General features: G+C 24.6%; 2 protein-coding genes across 4 annotated transcripts in view; one reads left to right on the forward strand and one right to left on the reverse strand.

The window, feature by feature from the left end:
* Positions 1-10,020, reverse strand: part of LOC117177959 (mediator of RNA polymerase II transcription subunit 14) — a 58,401-nt gene extending 48,381 nt beyond the window's left edge. For 2 of the 3 annotated variants that reach the window (XM_033369098.1, XM_033369096.1), the window contains exons 1-5: positions 9,930-10,020; positions 4,129-4,346; positions 1,599-1,731; positions 1,347-1,520; positions 1,138-1,263 (exon numbers count right to left, since the gene is read on the reverse strand). In XM_033369098.1, the coding sequence (XP_033224989.1) occupies positions 1,138-1,263; positions 1,347-1,520; positions 1,599-1,731; positions 4,129-4,277 (582 nt within the window). In that variant the 5' untranslated portion in view covers positions 4,278-4,346; positions 9,930-10,020. Of the gene's footprint in view, positions 1-1,137; positions 1,264-1,346; positions 1,521-1,598; positions 1,732-4,128; positions 4,347-9,762; positions 9,852-9,929 lie in introns of those variants that run through there. The other variant, XM_033369097.1, reaches the window with a different exon arrangement.
* Positions 10,021-10,195: 175 nt separating this feature from the next.
* The window catches only part of LOC117178209 (tubulin-specific chaperone D), a 35,893-nt gene continuing 25,670 nt past the window's right edge, over positions 10,196-20,418 (forward strand). The window contains exons 1-4 of the mRNA XM_033369512.1: positions 10,196-11,032; positions 15,328-15,506; positions 17,063-17,201; positions 17,325-17,511. Coding sequence (XP_033225403.1) covers positions 10,691-11,032; positions 15,328-15,506; positions 17,063-17,201; positions 17,325-17,511 — 847 coding nt within the window. The 5' untranslated portion in view covers positions 10,196-10,690. The remainder of the gene's footprint in view (positions 11,033-15,327; positions 15,507-17,062; positions 17,202-17,324; positions 17,512-20,418) is intronic.

The raw sequence follows: 20,418 nt of genomic DNA on the forward strand, positions 1-20,418 counted from the left end.
AAACTTTAAAAAAAAAAAAGGATTTTTCAACCAAAAAGTTCATTTTAAACTAAATACTTGAACTTTCAACTAAATAGATGTATTTTTTAACCAAACAGTTGAATTCAACCACAAAAGATGAATTTTCAACAAAAATGTTTAAACTTCAAATAAAACAGATTTATTTTCATCCAATAAATTGCATTTTTAACCAAAAAGCTGAAATTTCTACTAATAGAAAATGTTTCAAACATCTACTTAAACCTACTCGGATTATTCGTAGTTTTGAAAAATCTTTCAAAGTAAAAAAATTTCCTTGAAATCTTACATATTTTTCGGACCTTTTTTTAAGAAATCTTTTGAAACTTTTTGAGATTATCTTTAACTCTTTCAAAATTATTTCTTTTTAAATAAAAAATAATTTGAATAATTCTCCATGAAGTCATACGAAAAGTTTTTTATTTTCTTAAAACTTTTCAAAATTCTTAATACGTTTCGAATTTTTCCTCAAATTTGACACAAATTCTGCACAAATTTCTAAACCTAAATATCTCAAAATGATTCGTGTTTTTCCTAACATTTAAAAAAGATTCTACATAATGAAACTTCTAAATATCTCACAAACTCACTAGATTTTTTCTAAATTTTTTAATCATGCATAATTGAACTTTTTTGCTTTAAAATCTTCAACATTCTTTTGCGGAATTTTCAGAAATCTACATTTTATTTGAAATATTTTGAAATCTAAATTATTTACAATTTTCCCAGATATTTTAGTTATTATTATTAGTGATTTATCCACAATCTTATTTTTCTCATCTCTCTGAAAGTGTCAAAAAGTTTACAAATTATAAATTGATAGTAAAATGTTAAAAACATAATTATTTTCCATTATGAGAAAATTATTTACAATTAATAAATTACAATAATGTTTACAAAAACATTTAGAAATCAGTCTTATCCTGAAATAAAACTACTTGCTTGGAAATTTTTATTTATAAAATTGATGTGAGATATCGTGACAAAAACTATTTAGGAAACGGATAAACATTCAAATCTATTTGTTATCACATATTGTTATTACGATTAATAACAAAAATGCATAGAATTTTTTATTTTGAAGTCTAGACCATTTCAAATTATGAATGGATAAAATACCTTTAAATTTCTCATTTGAGGAAGTAGATTTCCAGTAACGAGACGATGTTGAATAACTTGATTTAGCCTTTGAAGAGTGCTTTTCTTCTCTGCTGGAGTTATAGGATCTGGAGGTACTATTCTTTCCTACAAATAAAATTTATTTTTATAATATTCCGCATTTGAAAATTTCTTTAGACATCTAATTGATCTGAATAAGTAGCAATTACTTTTATGCAAGCAGGTAATCGACTATAAGATCCAGTTGTCAAAACTTCAACAGCTGCAGGAATGTGAAAATTTGGAAGCCTTGCATGAACCAAAGTTTCACGCGCCATTCTTGCCAACATATCTGCAGTGTCCACAAAAAGGAGGGATTGCTTATCACAAAAAGCCATGATTCTCTGAAAAAATAAATAAAATCATATTTACAATCGCTACCCAATTTTATTAAACTTCTTTTTATAAGTATTATAACTTACAGCTGACTTGTCGACTTTCGAGGCACTGTTGGCCCATTTTACTAAAGCCAAGAGACGTACGAACAATTGTCTCGTTCTTGCAGCAAAATTGTAAATTTCAATTTTGCGTTCCATATCCAATTTTCTAGGCAATCTGAAATTATTTTATGTAAAATTTATCAAATTTTTGTCAGTTGTTCACGAATCTGAGAGATTAAAGTTAATTACAAGGGGCCGTACTTAAATTATGTAACGGATTCTAGGCCCTTCCTTAGCCCCTCCCCCCCCCTCCATCTGTAACTAACTATAAAAAAATATGCCTACCTCCTCCCCCTATTTCTGTACGTAATTTTTAGTTTCCAGTAATTTTTTTCTGGCTATTGTTAATAATTTTTCATTTTCCTTGATCATTACTATTCAAATACCAGCATTTAAATCTTGTAATACTTTTAACATTTAATGGTTTATAAACGGAATCAACCATTATTTCAGATACAAATTAAAAATTTTCAAATGTAATAATTTATTTTAAACAAAAAAAATCTCTTCTACTCTAAAAAATGATTTTTTAACAAAATACTTGAATTTTTAACCTAAAAAGACAAACTTTTAACAAAAAAGTTTGATAGTTTATATTTCAATCAAAAAAGATAAAGGTTATATAAAAAAAATAGAAGTTTAAAACAAAAAACACGAATTTTCAACAAATAAAGATTTTTTTACTCAAGAAAGAAATAAAAGTTTATCTAAATTATTGAACCTTCTAACCAAAGAAAGACGAATTTTCTCTACAAATATCGAATTTTTAAACAAAAAATATTACTTTTCATCCAAAAATTAATTTTTCACGTCAATTAAGCATTTTTACCCAACAAAAATGAAATTTCAAACCAAGAAAATTATTTTTTCTACCAAAAAAGATAATTTCCAATTAAAAAGGATCAATCTTTAAAAAATGGGAAAGTTACATTTTCAATTAAAAAACTAATTTTAAACAAAAAAAGGCTTTTCCACTAAACATGTAAATTTTCAAATAAAGTCATGCCTTCCATAAGAAAATGTTTAACAATGTACTTTAACTTTTGCTGAAGTAGTTGAATTTTTAACAAAATATTTAAACTTTCATCCGAAGAGATGAATTTTCAAATAAAAATATAAATCTTCAACAACAGCAAAATGATTCCTTAACACAGTGACTCAACCAAATCTTTCAAACATAATAGTTAAACACTCAAGCAAAGAGAAAGAAGAATATTTTTTATACAAAAAGTTGCATTTATATATTCACGATCAAAATATGAATTTTTTAACAAGAAATAAGTGTCTACGAAAAAAATTGAATTTTCAACACAAAAAGACCAATTTTTTTTAAATTATTTAATTTTCATCCAAATAGTTGCATTCTTATCGAAAATAGGTGAATTTTCTTTAAAAACAAATGAAGTAAAATATACTGTAAATACTTGATTTTTCTTCCAAAAAATATTTCAATTGACTTTTCAACAGAAAAGAATTAAATTTAAACAAAAAGTACATTTCCTACGAAATATTTTAATTTAAAAAAAAAGACAAATTTTAAAAAAAGAGTTGACTTTTCAACCCAACAGAAGCATTTCTATTCAAGAAAGATGAAGTTTCTTTTAAAACAGATAAATTTTTTAAAAAAGTTAAGTTTTCATCCAAGAAAGATTCCAGTTCACTTTCCAACACCAAAATAAGAATGATAAACAATAAGATAATGTCTGTTCAAAAATTTAATTTTTAACCAAAAAGTATGACTTTTTACCAGGATTGTTATTTTCAACCAAACAGTTGCATTTTTGTCCAAGAGAAATGAAAATTCTATTAAAACAGGTAAACTTCTTGATCAAAAAGACAAATGTTAAAGAAAAGAGTTAAATTATCCTCAAAAAAAGATGCAATATTTCTACTAAAAGAATGAACTTTTAAATGAAAAAGAAAAAAAGGAAGCCTGTTAAAGAAAATTGTTAAATTTTCAACCGAATAATAAAAATTTACAATTAAAAAGATAATCTTCAGGAGAAAGTTTTTCCGAAATTGCAAAAATTACGCACATAAGTGAAGGGCACCCTTCCCCTTCCGTAACAAATCGTAACAAAATCTCTCGAAAAAAGATAAGATTGGAAAGAAGGAAAAAAATTAAGGATTTTCTATTGGAATGTAGCTGGCTTAGGAAACGAGGCGATGGAAATATTAATAAAAAAAAGTAAAAAGCAGAAAAAGAGATAGCTGAGGTGAGTAATATAAGGAAAATAACCAGGAATTGAGAAAATGAAGAAAAACGAAGAGCATAGAAGAATAATGGAAAAATAAGAAAGAATTTAATATTTTTTTCTATTTGTTCGTAGACTTAAAAACATCTTGTTTAAGAAATAGTTTTGAGCACGTATTCTTTCATGTAAGATTTTAAGATAACATAGAAAAATTACTGATCCCCCCCCCCCCCCACCCTCACGCTACAAATAAAATGTACGTAATTTATGCACGACACCTAAGAAGACACATAATAAATAAAGAATAAGTTACTTACAATTCAGCAAGAACTGTCAGTTCATGATACGTCCTTTGAATAATGAAGTCAATTAGCATCCCGAGTGAAATGGAACCTCCACGATTTCCCTCCTGTGGTATATTATTTGCCACAGGAGTTTGGTGGCCTTCCAAAGGTACTGGGGACATTTTAATGGATTTTGCCCAAAGGGCTTGGTCTACTTTAAACGAGCGTACCTGATTTTTATTTTACAGCATCTGAAAGTAATGTTTAATTAAATTATTTTTAACTTTTTAGTTAGATTATGAATTTTTATTATTATTTCTTCTTAAGTTCCATCCTTGATACTAAGATATTTTGTTGAATGCATTGGGATTTTTTTTCTCGAATTTCATGCATATCACAACAAAATTTTGTCAAACCCACAAAATATGCGTTTTTTTCGAAAAAAAAATTATATTTTAAGGTTCCGCAACGCCATGAATGATCGTTTTGCGTTTTTTGTTTACAAATTGTTTCTAATACATAATATACTGCTTTTTACTGGTAATAAGATGTTTAAATAAATTTTTTAAACAATTTGTTATTGTTAATAGAATTTTTCTCTTAAAATAAAACTAGAAAGATTCAGTTGTCTGAACTTTAAACATTTTATTATTATTTATTAATCATATTTTCTTATAACACTGCTACAAAGTTGCGCTTTTTTTGAGTTTTTCTACTTTTTGTCTAATTTTCACTTAAAGTGTAGTAAAAATGTATGCAATTTAACAAACATAATTTTTTAAAACATTTTTTTCATAACTATCTTCTACAGTAATGCTAGATAATAATGCTACAGTAATGCTAGATAATATTATCTGAGAAAATAAACTTTTCAGTTAGAGTGAGACAACAATAAATTATATTAAACAGAAATAATTTCTTAAACAATTTCTGTTTTTTAATCATACCCTCTTTGAATAATGCTAGAAAGTTTCTTTCGTTTTTACTTATAAAGAAAAAATGAATAAACAATAGAGAATGAATTATTAAACAATCTCTTCCTTTTTTGTGAATGTACACTTCTGAAATGAAATATATATTTAAAAAATTCTTCAAATTTTCTACATGGACCATATGAAATGAAAATTTTTCCTAAAGTAGTTACTGAGCCTTGTTGTTTAAATTAATATTAAAATTTATTATTGGGTCCTGACTAAAAACTAAAAGAAAAACTGAAAAGGTCAGAAAATCCTGCAAATTTCTAGCATTTATAAGATTTTTGAGATACTTTTAAAATATCTTACTATAAAACCTTACAGAGCTCATAAGATCGCTCAATATCTTCCGGAGTTTCAGAAAATTCTTTAACACCCCATGAAAATGTGTTTAAATCCGTCAAAATCATTCAAATCCTTGGAAATTCCTTAGCAATTTTGCAATCTTTTAAAAATGCCTTGGAATATTTTTAAATTCTCTAAAATATTTCAGATTGTTTGAAACTCATTAGAGTTCTTTAGAATTCCTTGAAAGTTTTCTTTAGAATACTATCACATTATTGAAATCTATAAAAAATTCTTTGAAAACTTTTAAAATACCCTCAAATATTTATAATCTTTTGGACTCTTTCGAAACCCTTTAATATTTCTTAAAGCTGTTGAAATAGCCTACATTCTTTAAAATCCCTTCAAATTATTGGAATATATTAAAAATACCCTAAGATATTCCATATAATTTTAAATCTTTTAAAATTCCTTGACATTTTCTAAAGCTCTTGAAAATTCCTTCAACCCTTTAAAAGTACCGTAAAATGTTTTAAATTCTTTGAAATCATTTTAAATATTTAAAAACTTCTTAAAGCTCTTAAAAATACCGTAAAATCTTTAAAATCCTTTGGAATCACTTTAAATTATAGTAATATATTTAAAATACCCTAAGATATTTACAATCTTTTAAAATCTTTTGAAAGTGCTTTTAAATTTAGTAAGCTTTTGAAAACTCCTTGGGATTTAAAAAAGGGCCTAAAATCTTCAAAATTCTTTACGATACCTTCAAATTATTGAAATGTATTAAAAATACAATATCCTAATATATTTTAAATTCTTTAAAATCCTTCGAATTTTGATTAAACTCTTGAAAATTCCTTGGATTTTTTTTTTAAATGCCCTAAGATTTTTTAAATCCTTTAGAATCTTTTGAAATCAATTACAATTATTTTAACTGTTAAACATCTTTTAAAATCCCTTGAAATTTTTGAAAGCTCTTGAAAATTCTTTAGAATTATTGAAAACACTTAAAAATCTTTCAAATTCTCTGCAATCATTACTTCAAAACTTGGAAATGTATTAAAGATAACGTAAGATAATTTAAATCCATCGAAATTTTTTAAATAAAGCAATTTTCAACATACCCCAAAATTTCTTAAATTCTTTAAAATTATTTCCAATCATTAAAAGCAATCAAAAATTCCTTGGAATTTTTTTTAATGCCCTAAAATCTTTAAAATATTTAGTGGTAGCTCGAAATAGTACAAACCATACAAAATACTTCACTTCTCGTGAATAAATTCTTTGAGAGATAGAAAAATCCTTAAAATCGTTGAAACCCTCGGAAATCTTATAAAATCCTGTAAAATCTTTTAAAATATCCTAAAACCATACAGGACCTGTAAATTCGTTTCATCTTCAGAAAGTCCAGAAAACTCTTTATCCTAAAATATTTCGAACGCTTTAAAATAAATTCAAATTATTTAAATTAATTTATAATTCCTTGGTATCTTTTAAAAATCACTAAAATATTTCAACTTAAAAGTTCTTGAAATACCTTAGAAGTTTCAAAAATACCCTCATATATAATAAAAGTTTCTTAGAATCTTTTAAAATATTCCGAAATATTTCCAAAAAAATTCAAGACAATTTAGAAATGAGTACAGGCCTGAATTTAATAGTGAATAACCCATGATTTAATTCATTGAAAGAAAAGTGACAAATGTGATTCGTTTAATTTTAAAGAGAGATATGAGAAAAAAGTGACTAATAGTGATTTTGTTCACGGGGTGGCAGTTCTGATTATTTTTTACAGTTACTTCGAACAGAAATGACTTGATTCTTGATTTTTCTTCTTCAAAATACCCGAATCTTGGAAGTCTTGATTGAATTGTAATTTTTTTAAAGTTCTATTATGGGCTGCAAATAGGATACCATAGGGATAAAATCTTTAAAATACGGTACTTTAAGGACCTTGACTGAATATAGGGTAGAATAAGAAAAACAAACATAAATTTTTGTGTGGATTCGAACAAATTTGGGTGCGATATGCATGATCATTTGAAAAATGCTGGACCACCCTAATGATTAAATTGAAATAATCTTTCATTCAAATTTTCTATTCGTATATTTAAGAAGTGAACAATTTATTTGATTATTTACAGGGTGGCGATTCGGCGAACGATTTCAAATTACGGTCATTGCTCGGTCAACTTTGTCAATTCTCCGAATCAACTAAAAGTAACATATTTATACTTGCTGCTAAACGCAAATATTTTTTTAAATTCACAACGTTCATTCTAAATATCATTTAACACAACAGAGAAAAAATTGCTAAATAAATGAATTTCGAAACAAATATGTAAATTTTGCACTAAAAAATATATATTTTTTTAACAAAAATGGAATTCAATTCAATTAAAACTATGGAATATTATATTAAAATAAATTACATTTTTAGTTAAAAAATTATTTTCTACAAAAAAGTAACTTTCAACAACAACCAAAAGCTAATTTTAAGAATATTACATTTTCAAAAAAGTGATGAATTTTCAAATAAAATTTTTAATCTTTAACTGAAATAGTTGAATTTCAAACCATAAAGATGAATTTTCACATGAAAAAGATAATTTTTCTACTATAAATTGAATAATTAAATTGGTATTTAATGAATGAATGAATGTTCAAACAAAAAGATAAATTTTTAACTAACATTATGGAATATTCCAGAGAATTAATAGTTAAATTTTTAGTCTAAAAAAATAATTATCTTAAAGAAAAAAAGTTTCAAGAAAATGGTTAAATATTTGGCAAACTATATTTCACTTCATCCAAAGAAAAAAGAAATTTTCAATCTATTTGATTGAAAAAAATTAATTTTCAACAAAAAAGTTTAACTTTCAACCGAGTAATTTTATTTATAATCTAAAAGATGAATTTTTAATTAAAATTGTAAATATTTAACTGGAATACTTGAATTTTCAGCCGAAAAGAAGAACTTTTAAACAATAAGATTAACTTGGAAATAAAAAGAAAATTATCTTCTAAAAAATCGATTTTTAACCAAATATATTCATTTTTAACGAAATAGTTGAATTTTCAAAATGAAAAGTGAAATTTTTGAAGTTTTAGACGAAAAATTGTCGATATTCGGCCAAAAATGTACATTAAAATGTTCAGTTAAAGGAATTAATTTTCAACCAAACTGATGAATTTTTAACAAAAATGATGAATCTGCAACTGAAATAGTTCAGTTTTATGCCAAAAAGATGAATTTTCAACTATAAAGATTAATTTTATACAATGATTTAGTATTTGAATTTTCATCCAAAAAATATACACATTCAACCAAAAATAGAATGGTTAAACTTCTGTTGAAAATATTATTCTTTACCAAAAAAAAAAACGGATTTTCAGCAAAATAGTTTAATTTTCTAAAAGGAATAGTTCAATTTGTAGTTAAAAACGTTGACTTTTAACACAGTAGTTACATTTTAACCAGAAATGAATTTTACATTAAAATGTGAAATTATATTTATTTACAGAAACTCCTTATCCTAAAATAAAAACGATAACTATTTTCTCTAATTCCCTGTTCCAAGTCAGGATAAATTAGGAGTAAGCGAATAAAACGTGATAAATCCATTTTTTGAAAAATTGAGAAAATGATTGTTTTTGAATTTTTGAAATGTCATTAATTTGATTATCAAACTTAAAGTAGCCAAAAATAATCGCACGGACAAAAAATTGCAAAAGGTTTTTCTTATAATGGAAAATAATAAACACTCAATAATAAATTATGATTTAATTAAAGAAAACTGAGATAATCCGAAAAATCTGCGACTGTAGACAAAGTAGAAATCACTTTTCTAAATTGAACACAATTATTGAAATAATTATAACTTGAATTTTACTGGGATCAGAAGTAAATCCTCGAGGTTTTAATTAAATTCTCAGTCAAATTGCTACACAGATTTATCGTAAGATATAAGTAGAAAGGAAGTCCTAAAAGAGGTGACTATATATATTGTTATATTGTAATAGCGACTAAATTAACAAAATTGATATATTTTAAAATTCGACAGCTTAGCAATATTCAGAAATTTATAAAAAAATCGTAAAAATTTTGAATTTAAACAATGTTAATCTATATGTAATACAAAATAAACAAGACACAAGGTTAGAATGAAAAGGCAAAAAGAGATTGTATTCACTGACACATAAATTGCTATAGATAAATATTTTATAGTGTAGAAATCTCAGAGTACTTTTATTCGCGAGAAGAAAATTATGTATTTTCATTCCTAACCTATATTATGAGCAATTTTCAATTGTAAGAATTTTTTAAACTTATAATGCATTGAAAAAAATATGTATAAAATTAGAGTGTTTGGCGAAATTTTAAACAAGTTTTACATTCTATTACCTTGAAAAAGTGAAATGATTGTGGCCCATTCGCTTTTTAGTATAGAGTTCAATCATCAGAAAATAGAAGCAACGAAAAATTAAGAGAACTTCTAATCAGTTTTGTTATAAAGTGTTCAAAAGTGCATGCGTGAAGTATAAAATAAATATTTGTTCATTGCATTTTACCCCACAAATCCGACTATTTGTTGCTCCAACTCAAAAAGCGATAAACATAAATGTTCAACTTTTTTGCTTTTTTGTGACACTGCGACGTTGTCACTGTTGCCAGGTTTCTATATGCGGCACACTAGCGCTAACGTTGGCCAAAATTATAACTAGTTCATTATTGAGATTTTGAGACTTCTCTTTTTTCGCTCTACTTGACAGAATTGTCATAATTTATATCGATAAAATAAAACGAATTTTGGCTTTAACTTCATCACTATTTTTCGTACTCTACAGAATAAATTTACTTCAAAATATTGATAATTACAGAAACAAAGTGAAAGCGAAGCCTCCATGTTGGAACTTGTCGTCTGCTCTTCTCTTGTTTGCGACTTTTTGCGACATTGTTGATGTTGATGGCGTGTTAAATGTTCTACGATTCGCACAAATCATCCAAATGTTAACAAAATAGAAGTCTATTTCCACTGTGTGTATATTATCCGATCAAATTTGTGTTTTTATCACTGAGAATAGTGAAAATAAAACAAGGATCGGCCTGAGGTTGACAATAACTTTCACCTTGTCACTTTTAGCTCGTTAGATGTCAAATCAAGGCATGTGTTTCTTTTTTTTCGGAATTCTGATGTAGTTTGGATTCGCGTCTTAAATTTACGAGTGATTGAAAGATACAAAAGACACTGGGAGATAAATCAGGAATGAGATTGTGATTTTGAGGTTATCTTTGTGTGTAAAAGTAAAAGTGAGGAAAGTAATATATCACGATGGTTCTAAGCGAAGGTCCGGACCCGGACAGTATCGGCTGTGGTTTTAATGCTTTTAAGGAAATCGAAGAAGTTAATGCGCTCATTAAAGAACTGAGAGTGGCTGATTTGCCTTTTCGAGCTGTGGAAAAAAACAGGGAGCAGTTCAAATATATTTTGACGCAGTATCAGGATCAACCTCATCTCCTGGATCCACATCTGGAAAATATTCTGGGGCCTATGCTGGAGATTGTTAAGGATGAAAATATTCATGAGAATATTAAGCACAATGTTTTTAAATATCTGTACATTCTCATGTCCGTCAAAACTTACAAGAAGATTGTTACGTATCTTCCGCACGAAGTGAGTAATTTTTTTTTTTATTAAACAAACGGAATATTCTATATGCAAATTTTCCAAATGCCAAAGTAGACGCAGGTCAGAAAAAAATCAGGAGGTTTGAAAAAAAAAATTGAAAAAGTCAGGGAATTGATATAAGACGCGTTTTAAGTCCGTCAAAAATGTTTCAAGAAAAATTATAATTATGCAAATTTCGCGGAATTTTATAAATATTTGTAAATCTTTCAAATTATTGAAATTTATTGAAAGTACCTTAAGCTATTTAAAATCCTTTAAAATTTATTAAAGTTTTAATATAAATTAATTACATTTTTGGTTATTTTTAAAAGATCGACGATATTTCAACAGCTTAAAAAAGTTGGAAGTGATTACAAATTTTTAAAAATATCTTGGGGGTATTTTTAATATATTTTCATAACTTAAAATGATCTGAAGCACATGGAAGATTTTGGAATATTTTTTCAAAATTATAAGGAATTTTCAAGACATTTAAAACCTTTATAAGGATTTTAAAAGATTTAAAAGGATTTCACATATAAATAAATATATATATTTAAAAAATAACGCAAAATATTGGAAATCTTTTGAAATCCTTTGAAACTTTTGAATGCTCTTGAAAATTTCTGGGAATTTTTAAAAATATTTTGAAATTCTTTAAATACTTTGGAACCCCTTCCAATTATTGAAAGCAATTAAAAATTCAATGGATTTTTTTTTAAATACCCTACAATCTTTAAAATGGTTTGAAATCATTTCAAATCGATGAAATATTTTTAAATCATTTCAAATTATTGAAATCTATTAAAAGTACCCTAAGATATTTCAAATCCTTTAAAACTAATTAAATTTTTAATATAAATTGATGACATTTTCTAAAAATTTACGGTTATTTTTAAAAGATCCAAGAATTTTCAACAGCTTAAAAAAATTGGAAGTGATAAAATTTTTTTAAATATCTTAGAGTATTTTTTATATATTTCCATAATTTCAAATGATCTTAAGCATCTGGAGGATTTTAGATTATTTTTCAAGATTATAAGAAATTTTCAAGAGCTTTAAAAGTATTTTCAAAGATTTTAAAGCATTTCAAATATTTTAAGTTATTTTTAAAGGATCCAAGAAATTGTCAACAACCTAAAAAGTTTTATGGAAGTTTTTAAAGAATTTGAAAAGATATTAAATGATTTCAAAGATTTTAGAGTATTTTTCTAAATTCCAAAAAATTTTAAAGAAGTTTATAATGTTTTAAAGAGATTTCTAATGATTTTAAATTATTGTAAAAAAGTTTCAAGGAATTTTCAACAGTTCGAAAAAAATGTTAAGGGATTCCAAAAGATTTTAGAAGATTTGAAATATTTTTGGTTATTTTTAATAAGTTTTAATAATTTGAAGTGATTCCAAAGAATTTAAAAGATTTTAGGGCATTTTTAATAACAAGAAGGAATTTTGAATTGCTTTTAATATTTGATAGAGATTTCAAAGAATTTGACAGGTTTTCGGGTATTTTTAAGATCTTTAAAAAGTCTCAAGAGATTTTTAAGTATTTCAAAGGATTTGCAACATTTGCGGTTATTTTTAATAAATCCCAGGAATTTTCTAGGACTTTAGGAAATTGTAAGGGATCTTAAAGGATTTTAAACATCTAAGGGTATTTTTAATATATTTCCATAGTTTAAAATTCTTCCAAAGTGTTCGAAAGATTTTAGGGTATTTTTAAGAGCTTTAAAAAGTTTCAAGATATTTCAAACGATTTCAAAGGGTTTCCAATATTTTAGGTTATTTTTTAATATCCAGGAAATTGTCAAGAACTTAAAATAATTTAAAGGGACAGCAGATTTTATAGAATTTTAAATATCTAAAGGCATTTTTAATAGATTTCAATAATTTGAAGTTATTTCAAAGGATTTGAAAGACTTCAGGGTATTTTTAATAATATGAAAGAAATTCCAAGAGCTTTAAAAAGTGTAAAGGGATTTAAAAAGGTTTTAAAGGACTTTAAATATTTTATGGTATTTTACAATATTCCTAAGAAATTCTAATAGATTTCAATAATTGGAAGGGATTTCAACGAATTTTAAAGATTTTAAGGTATTTTTCAAAATTGCAAGGAATTCTCAAGAGTTTTCAAAAGTTTCAAGGGATTTCAAAAGATTAAAAAGGATTAAAAATATTTTATGGTAATTTTCAAAGAGCCAACGAATTTTCAGGAGTTAAAAAAATTCAAGGTTCCTAAATTTCAGGGAAATTCTAAATATTTTAATAAATTCTTAAATATTTTTTGCAATTCATTTGAATTTGTTTGGAATTTATCCTGAATACTTATTAATGCATCCTGAATACCGTTTAATTCTTTTTTAATATTTTAGAATTGTCTTGAATTTTTGTAATTCACTTGAAATGTTTTTAATTCACTGGATTCTTCTCAATTCAATAGATTTTTTCATTTTTTTAGGCTGAGGATATGCGTACGGCCGGCCGTACACAATCCTGGAAACTGTGCCCTTAAATTCTTAGGCATACCATTATATCCTTTGAATTCCCTTGAATTTTTTTATAGTTTTAAATTACTTTCAATTCGCTTGAATTTGTTTAATTCACCGTGAACTTTTATGAATATCATCGAATTATTCTCATTTTCCTTTAATTTCTCTAAATTCACTCCCATTTTACTGAAATCAATTTTTTTTTAAGATTTCAACATTTGTGTCCAACTGATTTGAAATTTTTTTAAATCTAGTTTTAATTGTTTTAAAGTCTTATGAATATGATTCTTTTAAATTTTTTTATTCAACAAAAAATTATTCACATTATTAATGCAAAATAATTTGCAAACCTTCAATTTTAATTTGAAATTGTTTTATTTTGTTTATAAAATATTTTAGATTCCAATTTTTCAAGTTTAATATTCTGGTGTTTGAACATTAATGATCAGGGAAAATGAAATATTGGCCAGGGAAAAATTAGGGTATTTTTAATATTAAGTTTTGCGGTAACTGTGATATAATATACTTTTTAGTGATTTATTTACCTAGTATTTATGTTTTTTTTGCAGCTGCTTCCTCCTGAAAATGATCTTTTTAGTTATAAATTTTATTATTTATTAGAAAATTCGTCAATTTTGTTCAAAAATCATCCTTTTTCGTTGAAAATTCCACTTTTTTTTCATTTGTCTTTTTAATTAAAAATTAATCTATTTTAGTTGAATTTATATATTTTTTTGATAAAAATGCAACTGTTTGGTTGACAATTTAACAATGTTGTTAAAAAATCAACCTTTTTGGTTGATAATTCAATTGTTTTTTTGAAAATTCAGCTATTTTGTAGAAAATGTACTTTTTTAATAAAATTCATATTTCGGTGTTAAAAAATCAGCTAAAATCATTTTTGATGTAAAATAAACTTTTGTTAAATTTGTCTTTTTGATTTAAAAATTCATCTGTTTAAGTAGAAATTTCATCTTTCTTGGGTAAAAATGCTTGAGAATTCAATTATTTTGTTTGACAAATTTTGTTGAACCACTTTGTAAAAATTAATTTTTTTGTTTAAGATTCATATTCTTAGTTGAAAATTCATCTCTTTGGTATATTTTTAATTGAAAATTCCTCTGCCTGGATAAAAGTGGAACTTTATAGAATTTTTTTTTTAATTGGAGGTTCAACAATTTAGGTTATCATTTTTTTTATTTCGTTACTGATTAATCTTTATTTGTTGAAGATTCGTGATTTTGGTTTCAAAATTACTTTTGCAAATGAAATTTAATCTTTTTTGGTTTAAATATAAACTATTACATTTTTTTATTGAGAATTCATCTTTTTAGGTATAAAATTCAATTATTTTGTTTAAAATTTAATTATTTTGTGGAAAATTCAAGTGTTTTGTTAAAAGAATCATTTTTTATTGTAGAAAAGTCATTTTTTTGTTTAAAATAAATAAATTTAACAATTTTAATTTATATCCGAAATATTGTTATATTCCGTTTTTAAAATAATCTGTATTAAGTATATTATAAGATTGGAATGCGGGTATCTTAATATTAATGGTCAGCGAAAATGAAAAATTAGTCAAGGAAAAATCAGGGAATTTTGAAAATTAAGTTTAGCGGTCACTAAACAACGGTTTTTGGATATCTTTATTCGAAAATATTAAAGATCTAAACTACTATATTCACAAATTAAAATTATTGCTAAAACCATACATTGAAGGCTTGCTGTTTCTTCAGAATGATGATAAATATTTTATGAACGTATACACTACAAATTTACATAAAAACATATAAATGTGTACTTCATTCTTTTTAGGTCATGGATCTTTTACCCGTTTTACGAATGCTGGAAAAGCAAGATACAACTGACATAGAAACATGGGAAACTCGATATGTGTTGCTCATATGGTTGTCTATAATTTCAAAAATACCATTTCCTCTTGTGCGTTTAGAAACTGAGGAACAAATTGATCCTGAAAAAACGATTATCGTCAGGTAGATGCAAATCAATAATTTTACTGGGCATAAGTAATTTCAGGATGTCTATTTACTTGGAAAACTTGGAATTTTCGAGAAATTTTTATACACCGGGAAAAACTTGGAAATGTCAGGGAATATTTTCGAGAGCATGATTAAATTTGTTTTAAATTGTAATTCAAAAATGATATGACGTTTTTTGTTTTTTAAGAGTAGCTTTGAATTTTAGTTGAAAATTTGTCCATTTTGGTATAAAATTAATCATCTTCATAGAATATTATTTTAATCTTTTTCGTTGAAAGTTTATCTTTTTGCTTCAAAATTCAACTGTTTAGTTGCAGTTTTATTCCCTTTCTTGTCAGAAAATTACTCTTTTTGGTTAAAAACGCAACTATTCCTGTTGAAAATTCATTATTTTAGTTGCAAATTCATCTCTTTGGTTGAAAATTAAACTATTTGGTTCAAGTTAAACTTTTTTTGTAAATAATTTTGTTATTTAAATATTCATAATTTCAACTGAAAAATTATCTCTTCGACAGAAAATTGAACAAATTTGCTAAAAGTTAGTTTTCTTGTCTGAAAATTAATCTTTCAAGCTGACAATTAAACCATTCCAGTTAAAAATTTAAGTATTTTTTTGAAAATTCGTTTTTTAGTTAAAAAATAAATTTTTTATCCAAAAATTTAACTAATTGAGTGAAATAATCCATCACTTTAGTTAAAAAATCATCCCTTTAGTTGAAAATTAATTTTTAGCTACAAATTTACCTATTCAATTTTTGCTTAAAATTTTTAATTTTTTGGTTTAAAATTATTGTGATTTGTTGAAATTTCGTCTTTCTTGATGGAAAATAATTTTTTTTATATAATAAAATTCAACTATTCCAGTTGAAGATTCATCATTTCACTTGAAAATTTGTCACTTTGATTAAAAATTTCATTATTTTGTTGAAAATTCATTTTTCTTTTCGATTGAAATTAATTTTTGAACTGATAATTTAACTATTCAAGGATTGGTTGACATTTTTTTTTTAGTTGGAAATGTAACTATTTGCTTGAAAAACTATCATCTTTAATTACAAATTCTATTATTTGTTTGATGATGCACTTATATTGTTGAAAATGCAATACTTTTCTTCAAATATTACGAATCTGAAGCGTTTTAAATTGAATTTAATGTAGTATTCATATTATTTTATTAAAAGAATATACTTCCCTATTTTCGTGAAAAATCTCCTTATTAAGAAATTATTTATGCTTTAATAAAGTTAATTTTACGAATGAAAAAAATAGTTATTGTATTTTATATATGAACAGTACAATTTTGAAACATTTAGACATTCACCAGGACTGAAAAAGTACATTATTTATAATATATTCTCGAAATTGTATACATATTCCGAGCCGATTGTTAAAAAAATGCGAAATACTTGAATGGCTCCGTTCTATAAAGTTTATTCCTAAAAAAAACGTGGGATTTTCAGGGATTTTTTTCCCGAGGATTTGAATAGACACCCTGAATTTATATTCTTTTAAAATATTAATAAATAAATATCTGTTAATTTCTTTTGCAGAATCGTAAGAATTTGTCAACTATACTGCTTTTCCAAAGATTCTTGCTCGACCGCAGCTGTATTTTTAATAGCTAATTTCCTTACACGATCAGATGTTAAGAAACTGTACTTGGAAGAAATGATCATGTGGTGTTTAAAGGTATTTTAATCATAGATTAGTATTCTTCACTCTGCTTTCCATTTTTCTTTAATTTAATAAATTTTATTTCCTGACTTATATTTTTTTAAATGACCTTTTATACATAAATTATTGTTGCTTCAGTGTCTGGAGGAGGATTCGTCAAGACACGCACCTCTGGCTGTCCTGGCTTCAATTTTGAAACATTGTGCTCGTGAAGATTTGAAACCCTACACTCAAAGGTTATTGGATAAAATCCTGAGCATAGAATTGAACGATAATCCTGACGTGCTCGTTAGGAAATTTGCAATGAAAGTTATTCAGCGGACTGGTAAACTTTTATTTACAATAAGACTCCCTATTGTTACAAAATAATTAATTGAAGGTTGTTGCAAACCTGGAATTGGCAGAGAATTTTTATATATCTAAAAATATCATTTGTACAAGTAGCTTTATAATACTGTAGTTTAATATTTCGTAAAACATTAATTTTTTTAAATTAATTTTTTTAACTGGTCTATATTTGGATGAAAAATAATCGTTTTTAGTTCCAAATTAATGTATTTTGTTAAAAAAATGCGTTTCTTTTTTTGTAATAAAATTAATATTCTTAGTTGAAAATTCATATTTTTTTCTTGAAAATCCAACAGTTTGTTTGAAATTTTTTCTCGATTTACTAAAAAATCTTTCTTACCTGAAAATTCAACTCATGTTTAAAAGTCTTCTTTTTTAGTTGAATTAAACTCTTTTCTTGCTGAAATCTCAAATTTTTCGTTCATAATTAATTTTTTGGAATTAAACTTGAATTACTTGGTCGAAAGTTAAACTCTTTTCTTAACATTTATTTATTTATTTTTTTTTTTTGAAGATTCATAATTTTCATTCAAAATTCATCTCTGGTTGAAAAATGAGTTATTTTGCTAAAAGTTAATTTTTTCTCAAGCTGAAAATGAAAGTGTAACTATTCCAGTTAAATAATCTATTATTTTATTTAAAAATTCATCTCTTTGGTTAAAAATTTATTTTTTCAACTAACAATTTAACTATTCAATTTTCGGTTGAAAATTTTTAGTTTTTTAGTTAAAAGCTCTGTAGTTTGTTGAAAATTCGTCTTTTTTATGGAATCTTCCTGGTCTAAAATTAATCTTTTTGGTTTAAAATTCAACTATTTCAGTTGAAAAATCATCATTTTTGTTGAAAATTTCATAGTTTTCATTAAAAATAAAACTGTTTAGTTGAAAGTTAAACTCTTTAATTAAAAATTCATCTTTTTGTTTTAAAATTCAACTATTCCAGTTGAAGATTCATTATTTTATATAAAAATTCATCACTTAGTTTGGAAAAGTAACTATTTTGTTGAAAATTATTATTTTTTTAACAGAAAATGTAACTATTGCAGTTGAATATTACATTATTTTAGTTGAAAATTCATTTATTGGGTTGAACATTAATTTTCTGAACTGATCTTTTTTGCAGAAATTAATATTCTTGTTTAAAAATTTATCTTTATGTTTGAAACTTTCAGTATTTCAGTTGAATATTCATAATTTTAGTTGAAAATTCTTTTTTTTGTTTGTTAAAAATATAACTACTTGGTTGAAAGTTAAACTTTTAATTGAAAATTTATCTTTTTTGTTAAAAAAACCCACCTTTTTGGTTTAAGATTCAACTGTTCTAGTTGAAGAATCATCATTTTGAATCATCATTAAAAATTCATCTATTTGATTGAATATTAATTTTTGTAACTGAAAATTTAACTATTTATTTTTTGTTCAACTATTCATCTTTTTTAGTAAAAAATTCACGTTTTTTGTAGAAAATTCTTCTTTCTTTTTTTAGAACTTAATCTTCTTGTTTGAATATTCATCTTTTTTTTTTAATTCAAGTATTTCTGTTAAATATTCATCATTTTAGTCGAAAATCCATATTTTACATTAAAAATAAAACTGTTTAGTTGAAAGTTAAACTCTTTAATTAAAAATTCATCTTTTTGTTTTAAAATTCAACTATTCCAGTTGAAGATTCATTATTTTATATAAAAATTCATCACTTAGTTTGGAAAAGTAACTATTTTGTTGAAAATTATTATTTTTTTAACAGAAAATGTAACTATTGCAGTTGAATATTACATTATTTTAGTTGAAAATCTATTTATTGAGTTGAACATTAATTTTCTGAACTGATCTTTTTTTGTAGAAATTAATATTCTTGTTTAAAAATTCATCTTTTTGTTTGAAACTTTTAGTATTTCAGTCGAATATTCATAATTTTATTGGAAAGTTTTTTTGTTGTTAAAAATATAACTACTCGGTTGAAAGTTAAAGTGTTTATTAAAAATTTTTTTTTTTGTTAAAAAAAACATCTTTTTGGTTTAAAATTCAACTATTCTAGTTGAAGAATCATTATTTTGAATCATCATAAAAAATTCATCTATTTGATTGAACATTATTTTTTGTAACTCAAAATTTAACTATTTATTTTTTGGTTAACTATTCATCTTTTTTAGTCAAAAATTCATGTTTTTTGTTGAAAATTCATATTTTTTGTAGAAATTAATATTCTTGTATGATAATTCATCTTTTTGTTTTAAACTTTCAGTATTTCAGTTAAATATTCATCATTTTAGATGAAAATTCTTTATTTTTTATGGTTGAAAATATAACTGCTTGGTTGTAAGTTAAACTTTTTATACAAAATTTATCTTTTTCGTTCAAACAAAACATCTTTCTGCTTTAAAATTCAACTATTCCATTTGAAGATTCATTATTTTAGGTAAAAATTCATCAGTTTGTTTGAAAAAGTAACTTTTTTTTTAAGTTAGTCTTTTTTCTTTGAAAATTATTATTATTTTAACTGAAAATATAAGCATCACAGTTGAATTTTCCATCATTTTAGATAAAAATTCGTCTATTTTTTCTTAGAATTCATTTTTTTAAATGAAAATTTGACAATTTATTTTTTGGCTAATTATTAATCTTTTATAATTGAAAATTCATGCATTTTGTTGAAAATTCGTCTTTTTTGATGAAAATTAATTTTATTGTTTAAAAATACACCTGTTTATTTGAAAATTTAAGTGTAACCGTTAAATATTCATCATTTTAGTTGAAAAATTCAGTTAATAATTCAACTTGTTGGTTCAAAATTCATCTGATTCAGTTGAAGCTTTATCATTTTTGCTGAAAATCCATGATTTTTGTTGAAAAATCGCTTTTTTATGAAAAATTAATTTGGCCAA

Source organism: Belonocnema kinseyi, chromosome 8 (genome assembly GCF_010883055.1).
Source record: "Belonocnema kinseyi isolate 2016_QV_RU_SX_M_011 chromosome 8, B_treatae_v1, whole genome shotgun sequence".
Taxonomy (NCBI): Eukaryota; Metazoa; Arthropoda; class Insecta; order Hymenoptera; family Cynipidae; genus Belonocnema; species Belonocnema kinseyi.